This window comes from Mustela erminea, chromosome 4 (assembly GCF_009829155.1).
Source record: "Mustela erminea isolate mMusErm1 chromosome 4, mMusErm1.Pri, whole genome shotgun sequence".
In the NCBI taxonomy this organism is placed as follows: Eukaryota; Metazoa; Chordata; class Mammalia; order Carnivora; family Mustelidae; genus Mustela; species Mustela erminea.
This window is the reverse complement of record NC_045617.1, coordinates 88347833-88366595: the sequence shown is the minus strand read 5'-3', so window position 1 is coordinate 88366595 and position 18763 is coordinate 88347833. Positions and strand designations below refer to the sequence as shown.

The 18763-nt window shown below is 59.0% G+C and overlaps 1 protein-coding gene across 4 annotated transcripts; it reads right to left on the bottom strand.

Annotated features, from left to right (window-relative positions):
- Window positions 1–1354: 1354 nt before the first annotated feature.
- On the bottom strand, window positions 1355–18209 carry MDFI (MyoD family inhibitor). 4 transcript variants are annotated; one of them, XM_032339908.1, is made up of 5 exons: window positions 18050–18209; window positions 16062–16148; window positions 8049–8231; window positions 4853–5077; window positions 1355–2209 (listed from the first exon to the last, which is right to left on the bottom strand). In XM_032339908.1, the coding sequence occupies exons 1-5, from the start codon at window positions 18141–18143 to the stop codon at window positions 1953–1955; spliced, it is 846 nt and encodes a 281-aa protein (XP_032195799.1). In that variant the 5' UTR covers window positions 18144–18209; the 3' UTR covers window positions 1355–1952. The 4 variants fall into 4 exon arrangements, with proteins under 4 accessions (XP_032195799.1, XP_032195801.1, XP_032195802.1 ...); XM_032339910.1 differs by lacking the exon at window positions 18050–18209 and adding an exon at window positions 17717–18036; XM_032339911.1 differs by lacking the exon at window positions 18050–18209 and adding an exon at window positions 17151–17682.
- Window positions 18210–18763: the final 554 nt, after the last annotated feature.

Below are 18763 nucleotides of genomic sequence, written 5' to 3'. Positions count from 1 at the left end.
CGCATCGGACTCTCTACTCAGCGGGCAGCCTGCTTCTCTCTCTCTCTCTCTCTCTCTCTCTGCCTGCCTCTCTGTCTACTTGTGATCTCTCTCTGTCAAATAAATAAATAAAAAATATTAAAAAAAAGAGATATGAGAAAATAGGTGTATATGCTTGTGTATGCACAAGTGAGACTTTTGAGGCTTTTGTACTTTGGGTGTGCAATCGCTGAACACAAGTATTCAGATCAAGAGATAGATAAGTGAACACTGGGGACCTGAGGAGATAGGGCTTCTCTCTTGGCTTTGGTCTTGACTCTGTGACCCTGGACAGGTCCTTTCCTTTCAGTGTCCTGAGTGTCCTACGAGATTCTAGAGGTCAGGGAAACCTTGGTGTTGGCAAAGTGAGGGCTGTGTACCTGTTGGGGCGGGGGATGTAAGAGAGGCAAGCGTTGGTCTGGGCAGTCCTTCTCACCCCCCCTTATTACATCCTTCTGGTGCAACCAGACCCCCTCCCAGTCCTGGGCTGCTCCCCCATATGGCCTTCCTTGAGACACTCCCATTTCATCAGCCCTTTTTCTGAGCTCCCTCCTTCCTTCCAGAATCCCTCCGGGCCACTCCAGCCTTTGTCTGGAAGCAGTACCCACCAATTTCTCCACCTGATGAGGCCTTCTTCAGCCCTGTCTTCTCCTCAGGATGATCCGAGTCCAACCACAGGACAGTCCTCTCACTCACCCTGGACCTCTACTGGCTTCTTCCAGGCCCAGGATGGGGAGGGGAGGGCTCAGTCCAGCTGGTCCTCCCCACTGTGGGAGTTCCCTCTCCCCCAGGGGAACCCTGCAGTACTCAGGGCTGCCTTCCCCACAGACATCAAAGGTGCTAGCCACATGGCCTCCAAGGCTTCCGCTAGTCCCGCCAGTTTTCTTCTTCATCAGGCCCCTGACACTCGGGAGACTGAGGCTGGGCCACGTGACCCCCTACTCAGGCCGTACTTGCTCCCAGAGCAGCCCAGGAGCAAGCCCAGACTGCAACGGGCCAGAGCTGGCCCGGGCAGCACCCAAGCCTCTGAGCCATCACAGAGAAGGGCTTCGAGAAGCAGGAGTCAGCAAGAGATTAATTAATCAAACCCTGAACACATCTGTTGTTAATTAATTCTATGCCAAGGGTTAACTCTTCCCTCCCTGGGCTTCCCCATCCCTTTGGTGTGAAGAAGGAAAAAATGGTGAGGAGTGGGTACCTCTCTTCTTACTGCCTTCGAGGGGAACATGAAGTTGGAAAGGGACCCCAGAGGGCAGGGAAGCCTCCCCCATCATTTGGGGGCTTTGTGTGTGTCTGTTGGGGGAGGGGGGAGTGTTTGCTTTTGAGACTAGGGGTTCTATGGACACTTCTCACAGGTGCTGAGATGGACAAATAACTTTATTTACAGCAACAAATAGGACAGGACAGGTCTACCCTCCATTCCCTCCCTCTCCCCTTCCAGTATTTTCTATACCGTTCCTGTCCCTCCTGGCTTAGCCCTGCCCTCTGGAGGACTTCGGGGGTCACCGTACAAGTCAGGCCCCCACGAGGGTCGGGTAAAGACGTTGGGGAAGGGCGTGGCCCAGAGCGGGCTGGGATGTCTCACTTCACATTTTGCTGAGCCTGGGCGGCGGGAGGCGGGGCCGCAGGGGCCGTGAGAGGTAGAGGAACGCACAACCCGCCGGCCCCGCCTCCCCCCGCCCCCTTTGCTGCCCCCCACTTTCACAGTGTTCTGCGGCCCAGGCCGTGGGGCCAGGCGCGGCTCCCTCCCTGGCCCGCCCCTTAGGTTGTCGGCGCGGCTGCGAGTCCCGGCAACGCGAGGCCGGGTGGAGGCGTGGGGTGAGGGGCCCTGCGGCGGCCCCGCCCCCCCCCCCCGAGAAGCTGGCCCCGCCCTCCTCCCCACCCCCTCCACCTCCGGGGCCACTGCGCGAGGGGCGCTGCAGGGGCGGCGGCGGTCAGGAGGAGAAGCAGAGCCCGCAGCACTCCATGCAGATCTCCAGGCAGTCGGCGGACTCGCAGCAGGCGTCCACGATACCGCAGTCCAGGTCGCAGGGCAGGTCGCAGTCGGCGCACTCGCCCGAGCCGCAGCAGCAGCAGCAGAGGCACGAGTCCTCGGAGCTGCAGGAGCCGCACGTGGCGCAGTCCAAGACGATGTTGCACAGCGTCAGGAACTCGCAGAACAGGCAGGACAGGATGCAGTGGACGCAGCAGTCTGCGGGCACAGGCGGGGGACAGGGCTGGTGAGAGAGCCCGGGGGGGCGAGGGACCCAGCCGCAGAGGGCTCCTGCCTAGTGCTCGGCTCCCCTCCCACTGCTCAGACTCATGGGGATGGTGAGGTGCCCTGCTTTCCGGCTGATAACCCCCAGGCACAGAGTTACACGCACCTGCCCAGTTAGCTGCAGAGCGAGGGTCCGAGCCCAGGTGGTCTGGATTGAGTCCCCGCGTTTCACCACCCTGAGTCATTCATTTACCAAACCCACGTCCTAGCTAGCATGTCCCACGCACTCTTCTAAGTGTTGGCATGAATGAAACTCATGTAAACTTGCAACTAACTACTATTAGCCCCACTCTACAGATGAAGAAACTGAGGCACAAAGAAGTGGCTTCAGAATACACCCAGAATCCTACCACTCTGCTCATCTCACCACCCCCCCACAGCAACAACCGTCTCTCTGGTTGCCCCAGCCCCCACCCATGACTATACCTCCCTGCACCTACCCTCCATGCACTAGCCCAGAGGTACCCTTGCAAAACTTCAGTCCAGGGAGTCCCTCCTGTGCTCAGAACCCTCCGGTGGCTTCCACCTCTCTAGGAGTAAGATCTGGTCTCCTTCTGCACTCTGTCCTCCTAGATCACTCTGCGGTGGCCTTCCGTGGGCATGGCAACCTACCATCCCCACCCCAGCACCCTCAGCCCCTCGCTCTGGCCCACCTCGCCTCTCTCCTGGAAGGACTTATCGCCTGTCACCACACTACACGGCTTTTCCCCCCACTAAAATGTAAGCTCCAGAGGACAGGCATCTTTGTCCCTTGTAGTCAGTGATACAAGTCCGTAGAAGGCGCCTGACACTGAGGTGCTGAGTAAAGAGATGGTAAGTGAACGAATGTGTGAGCCTATCCTTTGGCAGCCACCTGGGAAGTGGTAGAGCGGGGAACTGAAACCAGGCAGGCTGGCTCTGGAGCCCATGCTCTGAACTGCTCACTGGGCGGCCCGGATGCTCAGCTGGCATCCCTTCCAGGGGCTGGGCAAGCAGAGGAGGGGCCAGTTCCTTGACCAGGTGGGCCCCTGCCACAAGGCTGCTGGCCCTATAGGGGTCTCACATTGCCATGGAGGATCTGACTGTCCCACCCCATTTCTGTGTGGAGGGACTGGGGTCTCGTACAGCCGGGACCCCTGCCTTCTACCTGCAAATGGAACAAGGCAGTTCTCTTCAAGGACAAATCTGATGAAGTCACTACCTTGTTTGAAATCCTTCCACGGCTCCCTATTGCCATCCAGATAAACTTTTTTAAGAGACAGAGAGCGCCAGGTGTGCACTTCAAGTGTGTGGGGGTGAAGCAGGCTCCCCACCCAGCTCGAAGCCAGAGGCAGAGCTTGATCCTCTGAGCCTGAGGTCATGACCTGAGCCAAAATTCAGAGTCAGACCCTTAACCGACTCAGGCACCTGGACACCCCATTCCCTCCAGATGAAGTGTAAGACCAGTGTAGTTTACAAAGTGTCTCCCACTCCCATAGCCCCTGCCTGTGTGGAGTCTCACCGCCCCCCATTCCTCACTTAGAATTTCATAATCTAGCCAAGCTAGCCATTTCTCATGTCTGTGCTAAGGTTCCGTGGCTAGATTCTCCTACTCACCATTTGAGACTGGCCCATACACCTCCGGAGCTTTCCCAGACTCCCTTCCCCAGCTCTCTGGGCTTGTGTGGGTGTCCCCTGCTTTCTGCTTTCTGTGGCTTTACCACTGTATGTGTCACCCCATATGGTGATTACATATGTGTCTTTCTCACGTGAGCTTTGTGAGGCCAGGGACTGGGTGCCCAGCATGGAGCACAGTGTCTGGCTCCCAGCAGATGCCCAGTACATTTTTAAATGAATGAACATTTCCTTCATAGTTCAGACTATTGGGCAGAATCTGTTCTGTGGGAAGGCCGATGAACACGTTACGTCCAAATGTGTACCCAGAATCCTGTTTGCAGAAGACCACGCGGAGTCCCCCAGTATGGGCAGGAGGCACTTAAACATTTTGGGGTAATGGTTAAGGTGAAGCACCACTGACCTCCAGGCAGCCGTCCCCCATGCCGAATTAATGCCTGGTGGGGCAGGGAAGCCGGCTGCCCAGGGAAGCCCCGCAGGGAACCCCCATATTGCAGGAACGACGGCTGATGTATCTGGGTTCTCTGCCTCCCCACCACCCCACACGGCCCTCACCATGCCCCCAGTTAAGTATCCGATGCTGCACCTTTTACTCTGCCAGGTGTTCCGCTCTCATGAAACAGGCGGTCTACACCTTGAGGAAAATTGTGTTTCCAGAAACAGAGTGGCTTACGCTGGCTCAGCCCAGATGGTTTCACTCCTTGTTACAGCAACTCTGGGAGAGCATGGGCGGGAAGGGGCTGGTCTTGAGAAGGCAGGTATGCCTAGCTTTCCCCAGCAGGTGTAGCTGGCCAGGTTCCCTGGAAGCAGTGTTAAAACCGGTCTCCTGGGCCCCACCCAAAGGTTCAGATCCAGGAGGCCTGGCATGGGAATGAGCCTGTGCTTCTAACCAGCGACCCACTGAAGAGGCTGCTGCTTGTCCCGCCATCATGCTTGGAGGGGCCCAGCTAGGGAGGTCTCTCCCAGGGAGGCAGGGGGGCTTACCTTCCTGCGCCTGGAGGGGGATCTGGGAGGCAGTAGATTTGGTGCTGCCCTTGCTCTTCCTGCTGGCCTGACTGGCGAGAGATGGGTGTGTCTGCAACTTCCGGTGGGCCTTGGGGCCACCTAGGGCACCATTCCCCGCCCGTCTGGCGCTGCCCAGCTCTGAGGGGTGGCCTGAGCCATTCGCCACTAGTGGGGTGCAGCTCAAGGGGTTCCCCTGAGGCTGGCCTAGAGAGATGATGAGAAAGGTTAATGGGGGTGGGGGGTGCACGGCCTCCCAGAGCTCTGCCCCAATCTTGCCTGCTTCATTCTTTTTTTTTTTTTTTTTTTGCCTGCTTCATTCTTAGATATGCCACAGGTCATCTAGCTGGCCTTGTATTCTGCGGATGGGGAAACTGAGGCCCAGAGAGCAGCACTGACTTGTCAGAGGCACACAAGGAAACAGAGTTGAGCCTGGCTCATGACCCCCAGGCCAGTGCTCATTCCAGGAGAAACAGAGGTGCAAGGCAACCACAGGGGCTCAGAGTCCTGGACCCCACCTTCTTACCCCACTTGAAATCCATTCTCCTGCTTTTGGGATCCTGGGGTTTTGGCAAGAGTGGCGGTGGTGGTCAGGGTGAGGGGATAAGGACTGTTTGGCTGGGGGGGCGGAAGGACAGCAGTGAAGCAGTTAACCTTCACCTTGGCCCCTGCCAAGCCCCCAGCTGTTTTTGCCCTTGGTGTGCTGGGTGATTTATTGGAAACATCTGTTTAGAGATGAACGCCCTGGCCCTGGGCTCCACAGGCGCCTCCAGAGCAGCCCCTCTATCTCTTCTCTTCCACCCCAGCTTCCCTACCCTGTGCTGCCTCTGTGGGGTGGCTGGCAGAATAAGTCTCCTGGAGCGACCCTGGGGGTCTGAGTGAGGGGGAGAGACCCGTGGTGGGGGATCCCCGAGGACAGAACTCCCTGAGTCCCCATTCCAGGGTGAGAGTCCAAACCAGCTTCACCAGTGGATCCAAGGAAGCTGGCCCTGGGGATCCCCCAAAAGCACCCAGTCCCTCTCCTTACCTCAGGTTTGCTCGTCTGGATGACATGGTTCTGTTTGCAAGAGAGGGGGCTCTGTGTGTGTGTGTGTGTGTGTGTGTGTGTGTGTGTGTGTGTGTTTGGGGGAGGGGCTGAGAAGGTGACATGGAGAGGTGGGCTGTTGGCTCCTGGGTCGGACCCTCTGTAAATGCACAGATGTTGGGCACTTCCATCTCTTGGGCACCAGGGTGTGGGTCCCCGGCTCCCTCCAGGCCAGGCCTCTGGGTTTATATTGTAGTAGGAGGAGATATGGAGGGGAGGGGGCCCTGGAGGCTGAGGAGAGGGGAAGGCAGCATCACTGCGTCCCCTGACTGAGAGGGCTGCGCCTTCTACGGAATGGTTGTAGTGACCTCCCATCATGGAGCACTTCCTGCTTGCCAGCGCCCCTTCTAAGCGCTCCACATGCCATTCTCTCACCAAGCCTCTCAGTTTCTCCCTGGGGTGGTATCCACCTTTCACAGATGAGGAAACTGAGTCCCAGAGAAGTACAGGACCCTGCCCAAGGTCCCACAGCTGGAAACGGTCAGATGTGGGCCCAGCCAGGAGGCCAAAAGCTGGGACTCAGAGCGCAGAGTGGGGCAGAGGCTAGGAGAGGAAGGACTAGGGACGGAGCTGCTATCACAACCATCCCTCGTCCTAGAACTCATATCTTATACATTTGGGCTGTTGTTAGGTCCAACAGCGTGCCGAGAGCTTTCTGTGGAGTAGCTTCTTCACGCATCTCGATAGGTCTACTGTCATTGGCCCCATTTCACAGATGATGAAAAAACAGAGGCCGAGTTTGCACAGCTAGGAAGTGGAGCAGGGAGGGGATGGAGGTTGGGAGAAAGGAGCTGAGGCCCAGGTGGGGAGTCAGGAGGATGGGAGACAGGGCTCTGGAGAAGCTCCATGCCGGGAACCTTTGGCCCTGAGGTGTGGCTGGTGCCTGCATCTGGGTAAACAGGGGTAAGGCCACGGGAAGCAGCCAGGCCTGAATCATCCCACTCCCTTCTTGGCCCCATGGTGGGAGACCAGCCTGAGTCCTTGGCCAGCTTCCGTGCCCCCTGCCCTGATGCCTAAACATGGGCACAGTGACCAGAGGGTGGGAGTGTGTGGTGAGCTGAGGGCGCTGGGAAGTTCGGATAGACACAGAGCTTGCCTGTGGCCATGGCCGTGGGGGTGGCCGTGGGGGCTGAGTCACAGAGCAAACACTCGGGCCCACAGACACAGAGGTGTCTGTCCAGCTCCCAGCCAGGCCCCCTCCTCTGCGGCAACGGCACTGACCTCTTTCTCTCAATTCGGCTGGTGGGTGTGTCTAGAAGAGGCTGAGGGCAGTGTGCTAGCAGGATTTAGTAACCTTGACTTCCAGGGAGTCCAACTTAGCCCCAGATGCCCTGGCTGAAGGCGGCTCCCCGCTGAGCCATGCCAGCTGAGGAGGCAGGCACAGGGAAGAGCCCTGTGCCAGGAGACCTGAGTTCCCCAGCTGTGTCCAGGCTGAGTGGTGCTGCGTGCCTTAGTTTCCTCATCTGTAAAATGGGCTTGGCACTTGCTGTCCTGCTGCCTCACTACAGGCTGGTCTGAAGAGTCTGTGAGATCATTCAGGGAAAGAAAGTTGGAAAGTGCAAATGTGTCTCTAGATTTGGTAGATCTTACTAATTTCAGATGGCTCTGGCTGCCCCCTCCCCTGCTCCTGAGGGGGCTGGAGGAGAGTTCTCTCTCTCCTAGAACCTCCTTGGACGCCTTAAGCCAAGACTGGGAATAGGCTCCTTTCTGCTCAGAGTAACCCGGGACTGCTCTCTTTCCTTTTCATCCTCGACACCCTGGAGGGTGGGGCTGTGATGGGGTCTGGCTCCTAGCCCTCAGCACCCCCCGATCTCTTCCTCCTTTCATATGGCCCCATGCCCTCTGCTCTTGAACCGTATTGCCTGTCCACCCTCCTTGTGAACTAATGTTATACTGAACATTTTGTACGTGGAGGTCTCTTTCCTAGACAAAAAGGACAGTGACCGTGACCTACACCTTTCTGTTGCCCACTCTTCAAGGTTCTGGCCCAGTGCTAGGCTCCCATGGGCACCCACTGCATGTCCACCAGGGATAGTATTCCCTGGCGCGACCCCTACATGTTGCCACTCCCATCCCCTGACCCCTAGGACTCACATGTCACAGCTTCTGTGGGGACATCGAGGTCAGTACTGTCCAGGGGCTGAGGGGCCCCAGGGCCATTGCCTTGGGGCATGGGGGGTGCTGCTTCCTCCAGGGAGCCGTCCTCTAGCGCTGCCTCCACAGGGTGAGTGGATCCGGTTACTACCTCTAGCCCAGGCAGGAGGAATGGGATCTGGGCTAGAGAAAAAGCACAAGACCAAGGTATATTTTCCCGGTGCCCTCCTGTCTCCCCAGCCCTGGTCCCCTTCCCGCAGCCCAGAATGCCATGAGCCCTCATTCTCTGCCTGTCTGTACCAGCTACCCAGCCCTGACCCTATCTGGCAATGGTGCCAGGCTCTAAAGTGGAAAACTCCCAAAAGGCAAGGCAGGAGTGCTCAAGGGTGTGTGTGTGTGTATGTGTGGATATGAGTGTGTGCACGCACACACTTGTGTCTGTGTGGTTGTCAAGGACAGGGGCGGGAGGTGGGCAGTAGAAAGGGACGGGGAGAGAAGCACGGTGCAGGAAAGGACAGAGAGATGGCGGTGATGGAGGGGCAGGGACAGGCATCCAGCGTGAGGGAGAGGGAAAGAATCAATGGGACAGTGAAAGGCAGAAGCAGAGAAAGCAAGCATCAGAAGGCGGGGTTGGGTGCCGAAGGAGGGAGCCCCCAGGAACCCAGGGACAGACAGCCTGTCCGTCTGTGAGGGAGACTCAGCAGAAAGTCAGTGAGGGGGAGGCAGGGAAGGGTGGGGTCAGGAGCAGAGGCAACAGAGACGACAGTGCGGTGCAGGCAAGGGTGAGACGGACAGACAGGTCAGAGAGAGGATGACAGTGGGAGAGTCAGAGACCTGGGGTGAGGAGAATGATGGGCCTGAGGCGGACGGCCAGGCAGGAAGAGAGGCAGGGAGCCGGCCCAAGAGGCTGGGAAGAGGCGGACCGCAGCCACATGTAATTACAGTGACCAGCTCGGCCCCTCTGCGTAGGGTGGGCGGAAGGCAGAAATGGAGCCACCTTCAAAACCCCAGCTCCTGAGGCAGCAGGACTAGGGCCCCCCTGGGCCCAGGGGAAGAGGAGGGGGGATGGGAGGTGAGGGAGGGAGGCAGAAAGGGGCCTGGGCTCCCATCCCTCAGTGCCACCAGGGCTGAAGGAAGGCCTGAGGGTAAGCAGGAAGGGTGAGCTCAGGGACCCGGGGCCCGGGGTCCGGCCGGCAATCACATGGTGTGGGGTGCAGCCCGAGCCTCTCATCAGACCCCCAGTTGTGCAGTCAGGGAGGACGAGGGCTTCGAGGGGGGACCCACCACATGCCATGTTGGGAGCAGGGGAGACACAGAAATGAGAGACTCAGAGAGACACAGAGACCACAAGGGCACAGGGAGAGGAGAGCCACAGGCAGACAGAGAAGGACAGAGAAAGAAAAGAAAGGGCAGGAACCCAGAGACTAAATGTTCACCACCCGCCCGTGCACACCACACAAAATGACCGAAAGAGACACACCCAGGGCGACGAGAGATAGACAAAGACTAGTCTTGGAAATAGAAACCGACTCAGTCACAGAAAACACAGGGGCCTCCACACACTGGACGTGTCTGAGCTGTCTCCAAACGAAGCCCAGCCAGGACAGGAGGCAGGAGGCCCCCATCCGGGGAGCCAGTGAGGGTGGGGCAGGCAGGTCTGGACGCTGGGAGCAGCCTGAGGGGAGGGGACCAGCCAGGGGCGCAGCTGCCCCACCCCCAGGGGGGGCCCTGAGCAATCCTTGCTCCAAAGATTCCCATCCTCCATGGCCCTCCATGGCCCTCCATGGCGAGAGGGACCAGGCCCTAGGGGACCCAGACAGGTAGCACAGAGACAGCAGGCCCGAGGGACGTGCTCACACCTGCCTGGGAAAACAACAGGCCATTTCTGAAGACAGGAGCTGGGGCGGGAGAGGGACCCTGGGCTCCTGCAAGCTCTGGGGGTGTGTGGCAGAATTACAGGTGGGCACGCCTCCTGGTGACCCTAGCTGCTCCGGGGAGGGAGGCGTGGGCTCCATCCAGCCCCCATCCACTCTTGGGGTCAGTTGAGAGCCCCCTCGCTTCTGGGTTCACGAGACAGGAGTCAAATGGCTTTTGGAGGATCACAGGGCTTCGGCAAGGAGAGCAGGGGTGCTGAGATGACACGCAGGAGAGAGGGCGGAGTGATGCCTGCTGGATGGTACCTCTCCCAGCCCGGAGCCTGGGCTACAGCTCAGCCGGGGCTCCTGGGGGCTAATGGCAAGTTGGCATGAAGATCGAGGCTCAGAGTTTGGTCCTGATTTCTAGGAAGGGAGGGGCCTGCCCAGTTCCAGCCTCTGGCCCTAGAGGCACCAGGCTGTGGCCCTGATGGGCAGTGTGGTCTCTCCCGTGTGGTGCGATGAAAAAGGCCTGATGAGGAGCTGGAAGGGCCAAGCCCTGGCGTTTACCAGTAGCCAGTGTGGGCGAGTTACCAGGACTCTGTGCGTGTAAAGGGTGGTGGTGGGGCGCCTGGGTGGCTCAGTTGTTAAACATCTGCCTTCGGCTCAGGTTATGATCCCAGGGTCCTGGGATTAAGTTTCGCATCGGGCTCCCTGCTCAGCAGAGAGCCTGCTTCTCCCTCTTCCTCTGCCTGCTGTTCCCCCTGCTTGTGCTCGCTCTCTCTCTGTGTCAAATAAATAAAATCTTAAAAAAAAAAAAAAAGATTGGTGGCCTTCATGCTTATCCCTCAGGGTTTCCAAGAGTAAATGAAGTATGCAGGGGGCCGTTCATGAACCTTCCCATCCACCAACCCTCCTTTCCTCCTTTCCCCCTCCCTCCTTCCCTCCCTTCCTGTGCTGTTTGGTTTAACATTTATGAAGCAGCTATGATGTACGTTGCAATGTGTCAAGTGCTGGGAACACCAAAATGAGGAAGAGGAGGTCACTGTCCCAGGAGTCGTCTGTGGGGGTGGAGGGGCCGTCACATACACTGAGGGGCAAAAGGCACGCTGTGATGTGGAGGCACAGACCCTGGGGAACTCATCCCAGGGGTGCGCGTGCACGTGCGAGTGTGTGTGTGTGTGTGTGTGTGTGTGTGTGTGTGTGTGTCTGGGAGGCTTCCTAGAGAAGGTGGTGCCCACATTGGGTCAGCAGCAAAGAAGGGGGAAAGGACTTTTCCAGAAGAGCAGCAGGAGCCAACCTCTGGGTGGGTGGGTGGCTGTGCATGAGCAAGGGGAGCCGCAGCCCCGCTGTTTGGTGATGTTGAGGCTGGGGAGCCTAGAGAACTGGGGCCTCGTGGTGGCTTCCCAGGCTCCCTCCTGAGGTCCCTGGGGTGCATGGGGATGACACCATCGGTCCTGTCGTAGAAGGAGCCAGGACTGCAGCTCTCCTGGCCCCCGTCCACGGTTGGAGAGGGATGAAGGTGAACGGAGGGCTCAAGGAGACCAGTCCCGATCTCTGCCCTCCTCCCCCAGTGTCGACACTCTCCGGCAGCCTCTCCTGTAGGTCACCTACAGAGCTGGTGACCTTGAGGCCTTGGGAACAAGGAGACATCCCAGACCAAGTCCCAAGGAGGCCCTCCTGCAGGGAACCTGCCGTTCTAGGGTGAGCCTCGTACCTCAGGAGGGTATCAGGGAGGAAGGACAATCCAATCCAGTCACCTTGACCTGGAAACACAGAGACACGGGTCTCTTGGAGCCAGGAGGTGACCCAGCAGATGCTGGACAGAGGAGGAACCCATGCTGAGTGGGCAGAGACACGGAAGCAGAATGAGAAGGCATTAAGGAGTGGTGGGAAGACCAGAGCTCTGAACGAGGGATCCTATCCGGAGGGCCCGGTGCCAAGAGACAGCTCTCCCTAGAAGCACACAGAGCAGAAAAGTTGGACAACAGGTGGAGCTCCAGGCCTCAACCATCAAGAGACCAAAGGAGCCCCACTTTCCTTCCTGTGACCATGAGCCCCCCCCCCCCCGTTCAGCCACAGAGGGGAGAATGTCTCGGTGGGGAAGCTCCCAGAGGAATGTTCCAGAAGATAGAGATGTGGAGAGGGCTGGAAGGAAGCGGTGGCCAGCAAAGGCCAAGGGCTCTGCTATGCATGTGCAGTTCATGTGTGGCATAAAGGTACCTGTCCCCAATCAGGACCCCAACCTCCCTGGGGGTGCCATCTACCTGCCCAGCCACATCCCTGCTCCGTCTGACCAGAGGGCCACATTTGTCTAATGTGCACAGGGGGTCACACATGCTGGTGGTGTCTCTGGGCCAAAGCCCCCGCCCTGTGCTTCTTTCTAGGGTCTCCATCTGCAAGAGGGGAATGTAGAAAGGCAGCAGCCACTTTGCCTCCATGCACTTTCTTCCCTAACATGGGATAGGTTTGGAGCCAATACCCTGAGTTCTGGAAAGATCTCCCAGGAGGGACTGGAAACGTGCTGTTAAGTCCATAAGCCAGGAGCGCCTGGGTGGCTCAGGGGGTTAAGCTTCTGCCTTCAGCTCAGATCACAATCTCCCAGTCCTGGGATTGAGTCCCACCTTTCATCTCGTCATGGAATGGGCGGGGGCAATCCCTGCTCTGCAGAGAGTCTGCTTCTCCCTCTATCTCTCCCTCTGCCTTTCCCTCTGTTTGTGCTCACTCTCTCATGCTCTCTCTAAAGCAAATAAATAAATAAAATCTTAAAAAATATAAACTCAGGGGCGCCTGGGTGGCCCAGTGGGTTAAGCCTCTGCCTTCAGCTCAGGTCATGATCCCAAGGTCGTGGGATCAAGCCCTGCATTGGGCTCTCTGCTCAGTGGGGAGCCTGCTTCCTCTTCTCTCTCTCTCTGCCTGCCTCTCTGCCTACTTGTGACCTGTCTGTCAAATAAATAAATAAAATCTTAAAAAAAATAATAAAAAAATAAACTCAGAAGCCCAAGAGGGAAGGCCAAGAGACTCATAACTTGGGCAGAATCCTGGTAGGATCCTTCTGGCTGCCTGCTGTCCACCAATGTGAGAGGGGCCGAAGAATGGGGGGACCTCTTCCAGGTGGAATGGGTTCACCCCAAGCCTGGAAAGTGCCCACAGGACCTTTGTTCTGGCACTCTAGTTTCTAGTCGCTCAAGCCCAGACCTCTCCCTTGTTGTGGACAGTGGATCCAAGCTTCCCCTGGGAGCTCTGAATACCTCTGGACAGGTCCAAGATCTCTCTGCTCAGAGAGTAGTGAATAGAACCCAACACTCCAGTCTCTCCTTGGCCTGGCATTCAAGGTCTCAGTCTACATCTTCAGCCCGATGAATGGGCAGGAAACCTGTATTCTTGGCAGCCTCACCATTCCATGGCCCCAGGTCACCACTGGGCCTTCTGACCAATCCACCCATGCTTCCGTTATTCTTCTTAACCAGAAGGTTCTAACCCTCTCCTCTCCCACTCCCCAAATCCAGCCTATCCTTCAGGGTCTAGCTCCAGCTTGCCCTCTTCCTCTAGCAAGCCTTCCCTTGATACTCAAGCCAACGGTCCCTCTTCAGAGTGGTCCATCGACTGAGAACTTGGCACCCACTTAGCATGCTCTTGTTACTGAGAACTTGGTAGTGAAATCCGGGCCCCTCAGCCAAACTGCAGCCCTCCCTAGCTCCATCTCTTGGGGTGGTGGCACAATTCACCCCTGCACCCACAGTGGGCACTCAGCAAGTGTCTGTTGCTAAGGACAGAATCTTGGAACTGGAAATGCCCCAGGTCAGGGGCAAAGGAGAGAATGAGGGGGTGAGGACTAGAGGTGGCTTTTGGCTCCAAACCCCAAGAAGGCGAGAATCTGGTCTCATTGGATGCATCCTTGTGATACACCAGTCACAGTCCATGCCACTGGGCTCACGAGGGCCTGAGCTGGCCAGTTAGGCTGGGTTGGGTTGGTTTTATTTTAGGTCTGAAGGCTCCAATTCCCCAGGAAATTCAATTTAGAACCAAGAGCAGGAATGTGACGCCTCAGTGCTGGACAGAAATCTGCTGTGGGTTAGGGAGCCAGGCTCTCCGTGGGCTCGCAGGGGTGGGTGGGGAGGAGGCACTGGGGAGAGCCGAAGGTGTGGGGGCTTGGCCACCTGCCCCAATCAGAGGTGCCCTGAGTCCCCTTGCACCCTGTCTGCATCTTGGGCAGCTGAGGGCGGGGGTGACTTGCTCCCTGGCTGTCCTACCAGCCAGGCCCCCAGGGGCAGTGCTCAGCAGGGAGTGTGGGGGATTCTGGTCTCGGCTTCAGGCGTCTGTGGGGTTTTGGCTGGGTCTCCTGCGGTTTGGGCTTCCTGGGCAGCAGGGCTCATTCTCCCAAGGCGGCAGAGCCAGGCCTCCTCGAGTTATGAAAGCCACATTGTCTGGCCCAGCCCAGGCTGGGGAGGGGGCTCTCTGGGCCCCTGGAGGGTGGGAGGGGGCGCCTCAAGTTACGGCCTAGGGCTTTACCCCTCCAGGTGGCCAACCCTACCCCAACAAGTGGAGTCCCTCTTCTCCCTGCTGGGACTCAGAATGGGTCACTCCGGGCAGCAGATCTTGCAAGGAGGTAGTGGGGGAGAGAACAGAGGAAAAGGATAAGCGGAGAAAGAAGTCAGAGCAAAGGGAAAGGGTGGGAGAGGAGAGGCCCAGACAGTGAGGAGGGTGAGAGAGGCCAAAAGGGAGAGAGGTTCCCAGACACAGAGAAAGATCCTTGCCGGTCCCGCCCCAACCTCTCTTTCCAGGCTGAAGGAGTCCACTTCTTGGAGGAGCTCATCCTCCAGAAGTCTCTGCTCCAGGGGCCCCACCAAGAGGAGAGAATCTGAGGGCTAGTGGGGATACTCAGCAGACACATTAGTCTGGCCAGCCATCTCCCACTTGTCCTCGCTCTGCTGTAGGAGATGCCCCACCAGGCTGGGGCTGGGTGTGCAGCAGGTAGACCTGGGGAGCCGACAGCCTCTCCAACAGGCACACAGGCCCAATGGGCAGATGTGCAGATAGAAGCCAGAAAGGGGAAGCTACTCGTCTGAGCCCATGCAAGGAGTTAGTGTCAGAGGCCCAGGACCAGACCTTCTTATTCAGAGACACAAAGAGGGGAGAAAGGGAGAGTGGGGGTGGGTGAGAGGAAGACAGAAGACTGAGACTAACCTGCTGGGACTGAAGTCCAGAAATCTGGGCCTAGACTCCTGCTCTCCACCCCACTGCTCCTGGACAATTCCCAGCTGCTCCTGACTTCTCCCTGGCACTGCGGGCCACTGTGAGCCTCAGCCTTTATGGGCACAGTCAGGAAAATAGACCGAGAGCCACAGCCCCAGAGTGCCTATCCTATACCCCTCAGGGACTCACAAAGCCTTCCAGGGTTGGGAGGCTCCTGCAGAAATCCCAGTGGGGTTAAAGACCCTGCGAATTGGGGGTGGGGGCATTTCACTCCAGCTGTGGGCAGTTGGTTGGAGTGAGTGTGCGTGTGTGCGTGTGTGTGTGTGTGTGTGTGTGTGTGTGTGTCTGGGCGGGAGCGCGCGCGCCTGCAGGGTGGGAGCAGCGACAGGCCAGGCCCGGGTAGGGAGGAAGAGGAGGGAGACAAGATGGCAAGGAGGGGAGGGGCCAGGTCCTGGAGCTGCTTTCAGCGGACAAAAGTTTTCGGGAAGCGCTAGGCTCTCCTTGGGTTGGGGGAAGGGAAGGAGAGAAACTCAGACACCCCAAGCCCCGTCTGAGGCCCCCATAAATATTTACACACTGGGCAGAAACGACTGGGACACAAATCCCAGACGGACAGACACCGCGGTGTTGTGTGTGTGTGTGTGTGTGTGTGTGTGTGTGTGTGGTGTTGGGAGTGGGGGTAGATGGAGCCAATTTGGCAGAGCCGCTGTCTCTATTCGGCCCTGCCCCCATCACCCCAGCCCTCCACTCTCCTTGGACCTGGTCCCCGATACCCAGTCTCCTCATTTCCACCTCCACCCAAGCTCCCCAGAACAGTCTCCCCGCGTCTCAGGGAGGAAGAGTGAGAATTAGCAATTCCCCCCACCAACTCCCACAACCCCCATTCCCTCCCCACCCCCGGCCCGGCCCAGCTGAGCCGCCTGCCCCGCTCCCTTCCAGCCTCGTTCTCCATCCGCGGTCCTACCTGGGCCCGGGGCTGCGCTGGGGGCTCCATGGGGCGCGTCGCAATGAGGGGGGCACTGGCCACTCACCTGGGACATCGGCCCGGGACCTGCCAAAAAGAGGGCTCAGCGGGCGCGGCCGACCTTCCCCTCGCGCGAGCAGGGGAGAGGGGGACGCGCAGGGGGTGATTCGGCCGCAGACCCGCGCCTCCCCACTTTCCAGCGCGGCCACCGACCAACTTACTCGAGCAAGCTGCGCGCTACTGGCTCGGCCCGCGGGGATCACTGCGCTGGGGCTGCCATGCGCGCCTGCTGAGGGCGCCCCAGCCGAGGGGCTGCTCGGCTCCCCGCCGCTCGCCCCGCGCCCCCTCCCCTCTCACTCGCTCCTTTCTCCCATTTCGGCGCCAGCTCGAGCCGCTCGCCCCCTTCCTTCCTTCTTCTTTCTCTCCGGTCCCCTCGCTCCTCCCCCGCTCGCCTCTCCCTTCCCTCTTCCCAGGCCCACCCTCTTCCCGCCCCCTCCTCGCCTTCCCCGTCGCCCCCTCCTCCCTTCCCTCCCCCCCTCCCCCAGTCCCTTCCAACGCCGGGATCGGCGCTGCCTGGGCCGGACACGTCTGTCCGCGGGGACGCCGCAGCCCGAGCCCCCACAGGAAGCCGACTCCGAGCGTTTCCTCCGCGACCTCGGAGCTGGGCCCCTGTCTCCCCAAATCTCCGCTCGGCCCAGGCCCAGCGTCCCGAGGGCCCGCCCGAGGAGCTGCGCCTTCGCCTTCTCCTGCTCTAAACTCTGCAAAAGTTTGCGGAGAATCAGGAGAATGAGAGAGAGAAACCTCTCTGACCACAGCCACCTCGAGCCAATTGTCTGAATAATTGTGGCCCCAAATCTCGTAGTCCTAAAGACGGGAGTGATCAAGGTCTTCGGGCACCCTTCGCACATCCTGTCGGTCTCCGCCCTGGGCGGGGGTCTCACAGACCTCGTGCCCACCCCTCCAGAAGCTGTCCCTCAGGGAAATCCGGTTAGTGACCATCTAGCCTCCCGCGTCCTGCAGCAGCCCCGAGCATCCTTAATCCCCCCAGCCCTGCCAGCTGTGCGTGGGAATTCGTGTCAGAAGACCAACTTTGGAGGCAAAGAGAGGTTCTCCGAGTTCAGCCCTTCTTTTGGCTCCAGACCGGAATCCGAGGCCTTCCAAGTTGCGGGTGCTCGGGGAAGGAGGAGAGAAGGGGCCCCTCCAGGCAGGGACAGCCCGACGGCACATCTGGAATTGTGAGCTGGTTCCCTCCTCTAGGCCGTGGGGACAGGGAGGAGTCGCCTTCAGGCAGCCCGGGGGCGAGGACCCTCAATGCGACCCCGGGGTCAGGTCCCCGAGAATGGGGGAGGGCTTGAAGCCTGCGCCTCAACGGCTGGTGCTGGGCGCGCCGGTGGGATGGTCCTCAGGTGGGGCCGCCGCTGGGGTGCCAGCGTCTCGGCCACACTTGACCCGGGCCGCCTCGAAGCCGAGTCTGGGCGCCCCACCACGCCGGCCAGTGAGCAATTAGGGAGGCGGCGGCGGCGCCGGCGCCGGGCCAGTTCCCCAAGTCCCGCCTTCCAGCCCGGGCCCGAAGCAGGGGGCTGGGACACGGGGGGCCGAGCGAGGGACTCGGGGCCTCTCTTTGGCCTCCTCCAGCCCCCGCGGTCGCTACTTACGCCGCTCCAAGGCCCCTGCGGCGCCGTCGTGGCCAGGACCGCCGTGGCCCCACGGCTCTCTCCGCGCTCTCGCCACCCGCGGCAGCGGACCTGCGAGGAGCCCAGGTGGCTGCGGCCGGAAGCGGGGCTCCCCGGCCAGGAGGCGGGGTCCCGCTCCCAGGGCCCGGCTGACTGCTGCGGGGCCCGGGCCTGACGCCCCGGGAGCCAACCCCGATCTGGCTGCGGTCTGAGAGCTCCGGAGAGCAGAGTGGACGCCCCCTTCCTGGCAAGGGCTGAGTCACCAGGACGCACCCGCGCCGGGGCTCCGAGACTGCTGCATTCTTACCGGCTTACCTGGGCCTGCGGCACGGGCCTCGCCCTCCTCTAAGGGGGCGGGGAACGTTGTCTCCAGGGCAGCGCCCCCTTCTCTTTCCGTTCTCTCTGGCATATACGGCCCCCTCCCCAACCACAGACCCTAGCGATGCACCCCTTCTCAATCTTTATCCCCGCCCTTAAACTCTGGATCCGCTCAGTCCCCCATCCTTACTCTAAGTTGCCTGCTTGAGCTCAAAGTCCGAGGAATCTAGCCCAGTCCTAATTAGTATGTTTGGTTTGTTGGAAATGTAAAATACGCTTTAAATTGAATACCACACACCCTTTTACAGGTGCACTCAGTTTGTGAAAAATCAGCAAGGTGAACATTTAAGGCACACGTGCTTTTTTCTTATGCCTATTCTTTTAAAAAAATCAACATTCCAGGACAGAGCCCGGTAGGATGCGATGGCCAGGTGGCCTCCACAGGGCAAGGGACACAGTTCAGGTTCCAGCCCCACCGCCCTCTTGCTTCCTGGAGAAGTCTGTTTCTCTCTCTGAGCCCCAGGAGGGATGAATATTGGGGCCCTGGGTGTGGAAATCAATCCTTTCACTGTTACCCAGGGCCAGGACTAGGATGTGTTTGGGGCACTTGCCTAGGAAGCAAAATTTAGAAGGGTGCCCGGATAAATAACGCTTTAATCCAATATTTTAGTATTAAAAAAAAAAAACCAACAAATCAGCAAATTACAGTCC